This window comes from Anolis sagrei, chromosome 1 (assembly GCF_037176765.1).
Source record: "Anolis sagrei isolate rAnoSag1 chromosome 1, rAnoSag1.mat, whole genome shotgun sequence".
Lineage (NCBI taxonomy): Eukaryota > Metazoa > Chordata > Lepidosauria > Squamata > Dactyloidae > Anolis > Anolis sagrei.
In genome coordinates, this window is record NC_090021.1 from 269,058,407 (window position 1) to 269,069,628 (window position 11,222).

Here is an 11,222-nt window from a genome sequence, read left to right on the forward strand (position 1 = left end):
GTGTTGAAACTATTAGAATCTAGATGGAAATACATGCAATCTCTTTGTCTCATGTGATTTCTTACAAAATCTCTAAAACTGGAAAGTTATTTCAATGAATACATTTGCACTGGACGCTATGTGATTCTTTCTAAATGCTCCGCTTTGGGTTCTTGGGTTCTTTGGGTGAAAGATTGGGTTTCCGCAACCTTTTCTCAGCTTCACCAAGGATCTTTTCAACTCAAAAAGAACTTTTCCAATAAATATCACTGCTGACAAAATGACAAACAAATATTATTCATTTTTCTCTAATGAATCATGTGATTGAAATTAATGGGCTTCACAGAAAGTGAGCAACTAGTGCAAACATGTAGGTAGTTAGCAAACAGATTCAAATGTTGGCAAATCTTAGACAGTGGGACATTTACATCAAGCAGATCTCTGGCCTGAATCCAATTGCTAGTACTAACTATAGTAGACCCATTTAATAACCAGGTAAGCAGTAAGTCAACATTTGTGTAAATCTTATTTATTGGATCTACTTTATTTATGACTAGCAAATGCATTTTGGCCTCTGGTTTCAACTGGCAGAATAGGTTCTGTCATCGGAAAAGGTTTCTACTAATCCCAATCCTCGTCAATTGGCACATTTTTAATTGGACTGCCTATTCCTTAAGGAGGGATGTTTTCCATTTAAATATGTTTTCCCCACTCAGTTTCAATACATCTGGAAGTATGTATCATATTGTGAGTTCAGGGCAAAGATGGGTTGAAAAAGGAGAGTTTTCTTCATCTATCTCCTTGGGTCCTTGGAGAAGGGAGATGTGGTGGCCCACATGAATCAAATACTGTACAACCACATATCCATGGGACCAAAATCTGCTGTTTAATTTATCCGCATCCGCATCCAACAAAACATGTCCTTTCTAAGCATTTTCTAGGTTCCCCAGCTCAACTGTATGGTACCTTTTAGCCAAAAAGCTATTTAAGAGTGCGTATGTGTAGCAAGGGGGAAAATCACATGCACGATCCATTGCTATGTACTTTTCATTGGTGGCATGATTTCTATGGGGCTTTGGTACTGCTTACATATTCTAGTCTTCATGTAGAAGAATAACAGCATATCAGCTTGCTATCAAAGTAATCTCTGGTAATCTCTCATATTTTCTTCAACAATGCATTACATTTCTTTGTGAAAATGTATGACCAAAGTTTTCAGGGTAACACAAGTTCTTGCACTTGTTTCATATAGGTTCTAGCCCAGGTGGACATGGAAGGGGAGTGTCCCATTCAGGAGATGTCACACCTCAACCGGGAGGGTCACCCAATAGCCAGAAACGAAGGGCTGTCATACCAGGTTGGTTTTCAAAACTCACCATTTATTTCTGACTTGAATTAAAATGGAATGTGTCAACATTTCCTATGCCCATGCGGGAATTTGTGGGTTTGTAGCTAGTGGGTATGATGATAGTGAAGAGTTTCCAATCCTTTGGAGATCCTCCATCACCCCAGGGAGGACTGTAATCCTGTTTATTGCAGCCTTTTCAAATGCAGGTAGGGATATTATTGGATCAAGGAGGGGATTCCTGTAACTTTAAGCCTGGGTAGATGGTTCCATTGTGAAGGTCATAGATACTGATTTTACCTTACCTTCCAACCCCCAACTTTCAGCCATAGTCTGAAAGTTGGGGTGCTCTTCTGTGACTCTGATCCTGCTCTGGGGAGAAAATAGCTCTTTTGAGAGGGAAATGCTGAAGCTGAAAATTCAAGATTTGGAAGGTTTTGACAGAACTTTTTAGTATCTCCTCCTGTTCCGGGATCTATTCAGGATTAAAGTTACGAGTGCCTTGACAGTCCTAAACACAGGAAGGTGTGGATGGGAAAGGAAAGGACAAGTGCTCACATCTTCATTTCTTGTCCATATTTCACATTTCTTAGTTCCTGAAGAGAGCATTTGTTCTAGCCATCTTGTTCACAGCAATAGCTATGCAATTAACTACTTTACAGAGTATTTTATCCACATAGTAGTGTATCCTTATTCACAACTGTAGGTGGATAAAGGGGCAGGAAGTTTTATTTTTGTATGAACCAGTCCCATGTTATATATGCATTTGATAAATCTATGTAGCATAGATTCATTGCATCAATTGCTGAAGGGTGAGTCAACAGTAATGTAAATTCTACTGATTCAATAGGAGTACTCTAATGGGAACTAAGTTGGATTTGGGCCACTATGTTAGTTGTCTGGACATCTGACAAGTAAACTAATGTTTAATTTTCTTTTTAAAATAAACTTCTGCCAACAGATTGGCTTATTGTAGTTGCTTCGCTCTTGGCGCTGGCACTGATACTTGGTGTTTGCATTGCTGTGAACAGTCGAAGGAGGTAAGGAAGATTTTTTTTTGTAATTTTCCATGTCTTGTTGCCAGCTATTTCTACTGCTACCACATTCTAAGGCCTAATATTTTTAGTGAATGCTTTATGCAAAGTCTTCATGGGAAAGCATCCAATAAGACAGACAAGTAATGAAACTGAGCTGTACTCTTAAAGGGGTTAGTACATATAATGGCACTAACTAGCCCAGTATGGCTATTATCTATCTATCCATGCATCCATCACTTTTGCCCTGGCTGGGATTAAGGCAGCTCATAAAAAAACCCAGAAAATTACAACAAAGACAAAGAAAGTTAAACAATACAAAATTTCAAATTAAAACTATAAAACTAACAGACGAATTGAAACCATTAAAATATTCCTTTAAGACAAAGATTAAAAGCAGCTTATCACCCTAAAAAGCTCTTCTCTTGTTAACATTCATTTCCCAAAGTCTTGCTGGAATAAGGTCTTCACCTGTCATCAAAAAGACAGAACGTAACCTCTCAAGGAAGGTAGTTCCAAAATCTGGGAGCAGCCACAGAGAAGGTTACTCCTATGTTTCCAGCTAACATGCTCACAAAGGTGGTGCCGCAGAGTGAAGTGCCTCCCCAAAAGATCTTAGAGCACCCAGTCCTTCAAATAGCATGGGCCTGAGCTATATAGTTCTTTATAGATCTTAACCAGCACTTTGTGCTTAGAAACAAGTGGCAGACCTATTAATATGTTTGTAGTTTGTTAGACTAAGTTTCTGGAAGAATAGAATCCCTGCTCTATGCATTTGGGCTAGTCACACTCTCCCAGCCTCTGAGGATAATAAAAACAAACCCCATTCTGAACAAATCTTGCCAAGAAAATCCCATGTTAGGATCACCATAAATTGGGAACAACTTGAATGCGCAACAGTGTGCATGGTGCATGGTGCATTTTCAAGTATAGCCAAAACATGCAACGTGATTGTTTTTGGACTAAACTTCACAGAAGCCCCCAGTCATCATGTTTTCTGGCTTGATAATGTGTGTTCAACTTTGAAACAGCAGCTTTCCCAGGCTTTGAGGATAAGCAGAACAAGTCTCTGTCCTGAAGAGTTTACAGTCTAAGACACAATTAGATGGCCCAACTGATGTTGGACTTAAATTCCCATAATTCTTCACCATTGGCTGTACTAACTGGGTTCTGGAGAGTTGCAGCCCAACAATATCTGAGTGGTTCCACCTTGATACAGGGAAGACAAAAGTCAGAATGAAATGGTGCAGAAGGAAGGAAACGGAGAAGTCACCTGTATGGTTTATGGCTATATTATAATTTTTTCAAGCAATCCTTCATATGTGTTTATTAAGGAAGAAGTCTAAACACTTTGTGGGGGTTCAAAGATATCCTATACGTATTGTCAAAGGCTTTCACAGCTGGAATCACTGCGGTGCTGTGTGATTTCTCCTGATGTTTCACCTGCATCTGTGGCTGGCATTGTCAGAGTATCATGTCCTATATCGTATATGAATCACCATATACCTCTCTGCTTATGACTCCACCACATCAAGTGATGTGCCAGGAATATGAACCATGACATCTGTCTCTCATCTGTATATATTACTTGGTCAGTCTTATGACTGTTTCTTTCTTCCCTGTACACACACACACACACACCATCATAACTTCTGCTTGGCTTTAATTTTGAACTGCTTGTCCTGAGGCTCAGTGTAACTTTTAGAGCTCAAATTAGAAAGCATTGCTTTGCATTAAAAACACCAACAAAACCCCCTTTCTTTTTGTTAAAATGTGCATGTACTTTACATTTCCAAAGGAAATGGGTTTCTTTTCAGTACTCAGTATGCAAAAGAGTGTAGATTGAAGAAGTTTCACACTAGTATACACACTACTGGCAGAAGGTAAATTGAGGGAAGTGTGTTGTTCTTTTCTAGGAAGCAAATGCAACCACATTTATCTGGGCTCAAAGCCTAATAGCAGAAGCAGGACAGTGTGTGTGCAGACCCAAACCATCTGTTCTTCAGGAATGGGGGATGAATTCAAAAATAAAATGAAGCCAGCCCTTTAGCTGATCCTCAGAGATGATAATTGGGGCACTTTAAATGCTTGCTGTTATCTGATGTTCCGTTTCCCGCTTTGTCAACAGCTATCCCGCACCAAGGCTGCTGCTATAGTTTTGTGCCTCTGGGTTGTTTCTGACTTTTACGGCAGCCCTAAAGTGAACCTATCTCAGGAATTTCTTGGTAAAATTTGTTCAGAGGGGTTTTGCCTTTGCTGGCTCAGAGCACTATACTATGCTGGCAAGATATCAGTGGCATAACTATGGTGGTGGGACAGGATTGAGAATTATGCTTCATAATATGAAATGTCCATCCACAAATTTCGAACATGGTATAGAATTCGCATTTGCACTGACAAGTGTTCATGGTTAGAACTTTTCTATTTATTGTGTTCTCATTCTCTTGGTTGTTTTGCTTGCTGCTTGTCCTCAGATACCTAAATTGCAATCCTAAAGACTGAACTGAATTTTTCGTTTATTGTTATTCTAAAAAAAATACTTTCATTAGTAGAGGGAATTATTACTTGGAGGTAATGCCCTTATTTAGTTCCCTCACCACCGGTAGTCACTCTCCATTCCTCCTCCAGCAAAGAGCCATTCTGCTTAGGCAAAGTAAGGCACCTGCTTTTCACTAATTTCCACTGTGCCTATTTCTACATCTCTTTCTGAAAAAAATCAATTGAAAGTTGAGTCTTTCATGCCTTCCTGGTGCAGAAATTTCTTTTGGAAAGATTCCTTTATGTTTTTAGATGCAAATGCAAAGCATTAAAAAGCAAAGTGGGTGATTTCAAGAGTAATAAGATCCCAATTGATTTGATAACACACACACACACACACATATACGCCTTGATTTTCAAAATTTCATTGGTGGAGTAACTCTCACATAAATTCCAAGAGAAATAGCAAATGAATTGTAAGAAAAAAATGAGTGTGATGAAATAATACTTTTTCCACATGATGATGTAACCCAGTAATTTTGAAATTGCATCCCATAGGACTGGATAAACCAAGGAAATATATATATTTAAAATGAAATACTTCTGCCTTTAATTATCATGGTTTGCTTCCAGCTCTTAAAGCAGGATCCTAATTAAATCTTGTTATCCCAGACAGAAACTGGGATTTTCCTCATTTTATTCCCTAATGCGTTGATTTCCCATATTTTTCCCTTTCCCTTAGATGTGGGCAGAAGAAGAAGCTTATGATCAACAATGGCAAAGGAGGCATCAGTGAGAAAAATACAGGGGGATTGAATGGAGAAGCCAGTAAATCTCAGGAAATGGTGAATTTGGTGCAGAAAGAGAAGCTGGATGATCAAACAGGCCCACGGGATGAGTTCCTGGCAATTGATGAGACACAGAACCAACAAGAGGTGGCCTTGAAAAGTGGGGTGTAAGCAAGCTATGCCCACCCAACTGAGTCAGAGTTGGGAAAACAAAAGAAAAGAAGTTGCATGGAACTGGGACTAGAACTCACAAATGCAATGAGCTACTGATGTCTTTGAAGCATAATTAAGCATACTTTTTTTCTTTTTCTGATTTTTAATGGTCAGGTTGTTTTTTGTTGTGTGCCTTTGAGTTAGGTACAAGATCTAAAATCCCACCTTCTCCCTCTGCCCAATGTTGCATAATTTTTCCCGGTCCAGATTGTGTTACCAACATCAACTGTTTCCTAGTTTCAGTACAGTATTTTATCTCATCAGGCCAACGGTGATGTTTCCCTGATCCTGTTTTGCACCACTTTCCCTTGTTCTCTCTTTATGCAGCCACCAAAATCTATAGTCCTTAAGGCATCGAGGCACCAAGTATGAGCCAACAAATTCGGAAAGGCAAGCTGCCAACAAAGCCAACATTTTATCAGAATAAAGACAACAGGATTGCTTTCTTGTTGTCACTTAGGAGTTTGCTGTACTTTTCACTCATTTTTTTAAAACATTGCAATTATGATCTGCAGTGATTGAGGAAAGAAAGACTTCTGTCCAAACATTCCACAATGTTCAGTAACATTTTAAAAACAAGAAATAGTAAGGATGGAAAGACAAGAAATAATTAAATTGATTTTATAGCAAATAAAATTTTATTCTCGACAATCTGAACTACCTGTGATGCTTATCTTTCAAAGTTAATTGCTTCCAGTACTTGCTATAGAGGTGAAGTATTCCTTATAACATTAAATTCATAAATATTGATGCACGGTAATCCTGAAACCAAGATTATGTGTAGCAGTGATTTCCCATATAGAGTTTTGTACATGGAATAGAAGACATAGCTGCCTATAATCATTCGATACCAAGCACGCAGAGCAGAGCACAAGCAAGATTTCCATTGTAGCAAGCAATATCATCCTCTTGTGCTTTAAGTGGGTCTTAAGTGCCCATATAACTCAGTGTTGGGGTCATTTCAGAGGTCAGAATACTTTCATTTGGGCAGCTTTGGGGCAATTTTCTGGCAAAAGATGCCTGGGATTCAGGGGTCACTCTTAGCGGTCTAAAGAACTGAAGGCGATGTGTGGGCTGCACTCTACCCATCTCAGCCATGCCTGAAAGCGCAGCAATAACATCCTTTGGAACCTGTGGTGGACCACTGGCAGAATGTTTGTCTCTGTCAGAAACATGACAGGATGTTTGTCTTCCGCTACCACCTTTTACCCACCAGATTATACATGGTACATGTATTTGAGGCCTTTAGTAGCTTAAAAGATGGGTAGAAAAAGAGACATGCCCACCTCTGTGTATATTGACATTATGGTGGGTCATCTATTGTCCTGGAAATATGGAAGTTAGGGAGACCCAACAGTGTTTGTTCACCTGTGAGTTGGACATCATTAGGAGAATGATGCCCTGAAGCACATGGCCACTAGGAGGCAAGGGAGAATTATTCCTTTTATGCCAGCAGGTGCTGAATGTCACCCATTACCTTTTCCTGAATTAAGCTTGTTGTCCCAGAGGAAAAAGATCCCCATCCAGACTTGCTTCTAGGGACTGTCCACATCAGATCTTCCAGCAGGGCCTGGCACACCTGTAAGCCAGGCTCACACCCAATGTGTATGTATAAATCAGATTGTGAATGTACAGTTGGGCTACCATTTCTCAGAGCCTGGCCTTGAGTCTTCAGTTTTGAAGATCCAGTCCAGATGGTAGACAAGCATTCAATGCTCCAGTTTTTGTAGGCAGGATGAAAGAGCTGTGTAAAACCTAACCTCTACTAGGAGGCAGCAGTTTTCTGCAATTTGTATGGCTTTATTCATATGTGTCACGCTAACACCCCTGTGTTGTTTGTTTTGCTGTCTGTGCCCATGTTCAGGAGATTTTACCTCACTTCCTGTCCTTGTGATCATTGGAATTTAAAAAAATTGGCTTGTTGTGGAAACAAGGATTGGAGATAAGGTTTCAGTGGATACACCTTTTCCCCATGGTAACTCTTTGAATTCCCCTTCCTAGGAGTAGATTTCTCTCACTTCCTGTTCTCTCACCCCTGTTCTTAGCTATGAGTCATTTGTAAATTGGATGTTTGTAACTCAAGTACTGCCTGTAAATCAATTTAAGCCAATAATTCAAACAACAAAGTGGCATCATGGTTCACATCAGTTAGTAAAACAGCTTATAATTTTCCTAAATGTAGTCTGAAGTGGTTTAACACAGGAAGTGAAATATATTTGAATGCTCTTGTGATTGTAGCCCAGTGGGGAGTTTTGCTATTCTAGTTCCTGTAAAATGAACAGAAGCTACACTATGAAATAATATTGTACTCTTTTGTATGGTTGAATTCTCAAAGGGCTGTTGCTGGCATCCTTCTCCTCCCAGAGCAGTGGAACTGAGCAGATTCAGGGCACCTTCTGAGATGTAAAGCAATTCCTGCTTCACTCTGTAATATGAATATAGAGACACTATTAGGCTAAATGCCCCATTGTTTAAAGAACCATTCCCCTTAATTGTCTTTATAAATAATATCACTCAGACTGTTGCATAATTTTTTTTGGGAAGCCTAAGCAAAATGTAGCAATTTTAAGGATTCAGTGTATTAGCATTACAACATACTCTTTTTTAAAAAGATCAATTCCTATTACATAAAGTATACGCCCTTAACTATGGGCCAGAAGATTTAAACTGTTACTTCTGATATATTTTCTAGTGTGTGTGAAGGGTCACTTAGGCTGGATCTATGGTGCCAAATAATACCAGTTTCAGAGTGCAGTGTATATGGCAGTGTAGACTCATATAATTCAGTTCAATGCAGTCAATTGCATTCTGAAACTGTATTATATGGCAGTGTGGATGCGGCCTAAAATGCAAAATGCACCAGTATCAACAAAATGAATTTAAATAGTAGTAGAAGATAAATTGAAGCGTTCAAGTCTTCATTCATAACAAAGCAAACATTGACTGGCGTCCAGTTAGGAACATATGCATAGTATGTCACACTACACTGGTCATCATTGTGGAACAGATTTATTCTACCAATAGTGGTGGATGCAGAGACAACATGTTCTTTTGTTCTTTGTATACAAATTGTGATTGTACTTTGTGTACAGTGTGGTGTGGTTCAGTTGCATTGTGCATTTCAGCTGCACTCATACACTGCATATGCTGATTACATATTGTGCATTCTGGTTGCTCATTAGATGTGTACTATGCATTGTGAAATAGTACCTGGTCACTGAATTGTGTTACATAATGTTGCTATCCTGTATGAAGGTTGTGTAGGTTGCTCAAATCATGTTTTCGCAGATATTTATGCTACACTGTGTGGAAATGGAATTGAAGCCTCAGTTTGTTGCTTACCTCTTTTTTATTGTGTCAGAGGCAAATTGAGAATGCAGTTATAATGTATAAAAAAAACACAAAGTTAAAAACTTGGCATTGTACTAAATGTCCTTTGACCAGCAGCCGGCCACTTGAAGTGCCTCTTACCTCTTGAAATGGTCGGATTCCAATGTGCAGAGTAAACATTTTGCTTTTCCCCTTTCCCCTACAAAGTGACTGAAGCTACCTGCCTAATCTGTGGATCCATGGCACAATGCACATGAATGTTACAGTGCCTGTTAGAAATAATATGGTAAATAACTGCTCTCTGTGGCCACAGACAAACACACCGAGCCTTAACTAAAGAATAAAAAAGATGTATATTTAAATAAATATTTGGCCTTTGGCATGCAATGGAACTTTTTCATTAGTTTGCTAGTAAGAGGAAGACGCGTGCATTCATTCTCTTTAACTTCCTGTCTTTCTAGAGTGGCTATGGAGAGCATGTGGCTCTCTCAGTTTTGAGATTCACATTAGTCCTACACAGCATAATAGTGACCTGGAATGATGCAAGCTGAAGTGTAACTACATTCAAAGAACACACTTGCCCCTTGTCATAAACATTTCACTTTCTTGTGTATTGCCACCAATGTTGTTTTTGTATGTCTTCAAGTGATTTCTGACTTATGATGACTCTAAGGCAAAACCTATTATCGATTTTTTAAAAATTAATATTTCTTCAGAGAATGATTTGCGTTTACCTCCCTGACTCATGAATTGGCCAAGGTTACCCAGTAGGTTTCCATGGCTGAGCATAGATTCAAACCCTGGTCCCCACATTTTAAGTTACACCACTACACTGTTCATACCACTGCACTGTGCTTGCACTCCCTCACACACATTTGGAGACAACTGATACTCTTGGTGTAGGGGCAACTCTGATAATGATAAAATCATTCATACATCACCCAAGGTTCAATGATGTCAGCAGAACAAATGCAGCCGTGTGGTGTACTTCTCCACATACTCTGTCTGGTCACTCATATCTGGATATTGCTTCTCTCTCCAAAAGTGGTAAATTGCTTTACAAATGCACCTTCAAATTGATGCTTGCAAATGTCTTTTCAAATCATTGGTACAGATAAATACCACTTTAAACCTCCTGAAAATACTGGGGAAGGAAGCTAAAATCATAGTATCATACAGTTGGCAGAGAACACAAAAGCCATGCAGATCCAGCCCCCTGCCATATAGGAACACAAACCAATGAACTTCCGGCTGATGACCATTAGACCATTCTCCAAGGCAGCATATTTCACTGCCAAACTGCTCTTACCATCAAGAAGTTATTCCTAATGTTCAGGTGGAAATTTTTTCCTGCAATTTGAATCCATTGCTCAATGTTCTAGTCTCCAGAGCAGTAGAAAAAAAGTTTGCCCTCTCCTCAATGTGACATCCTTTCAAATATTTAAACATGGCTATCACATCCCTTCTCAGCCTTCTTTTCTCCAAGCTAAACATAGCCAGCTGTCTCAGCTGTTCCTCATAGAGATTGGTTTCCAAACCTTTGCCATTTTGGTCACCTTCTTTGACACATTCTAACTTTACAATATCCTGCTTGAATTGTGTCCAAAACTGGACACAGTATTCCACGGGTCCGACTTCCCTCAGGCTAGACACTGGACTCCTATTGATGCAGCCTAGAATTATATTGTTTTTTTTAGTTGCAGCATCAGACTGTTGATTCACATTCAGCTTGTCTACTAAGACTCCTAGGTGCCTTTCACGTGTACTATTTTCAGGCCAGGTGTCACCCATCCTAAATTTGCACATTTTCCTGCCTAAGTGTAACATCTTACATTTGTTTCTCTTGAAATTCATTGTGTTAGTTTCAGCCCAGCTCTCTAATCTGTTGAGGTCATTTTGAATTCTCCTCCTGTCCTCTGGGATGTTAGCTACCCTCTTAATTTTGTGTGAACTGTTAATTTGAAAAGGATGCTCCCTATTCCATTATCCAAGTCATTTATAAAAATGCCAAAAAGCACTGGGCTCAGGATCTGTGGCACCTGACTCTCTACTAAT

The 11,222-nt window shown here is 39.3% G+C and overlaps 1 protein-coding gene across 10 annotated transcripts in view; it reads left to right on the forward strand.

The window, feature by feature from the left end:
* CD44 (CD44 molecule (IN blood group)) overlaps nt 1-6,494 on the forward strand; it is a 103,139-nt gene extending 96,645 nt beyond the window's left edge. For all 10 annotated transcript variants that reach the window (XM_067462721.1, XM_067462725.1, XM_060764830.2 and 7 more), the window contains 3 exons: nt 1,232-1,336; nt 2,286-2,364; nt 5,579-6,494. In XM_067462721.1, the coding sequence (XP_067318822.1) occupies nt 1,232-1,336; nt 2,286-2,364; nt 5,579-5,795 (401 nt within the window). In that variant the 3' untranslated portion in view covers nt 5,796-6,494. The remainder of the gene's footprint in view (nt 1-1,231; nt 1,337-2,285; nt 2,365-5,578) is intronic.
* Nucleotides 6,495-11,222: the final 4,728 nt, after the last annotated feature.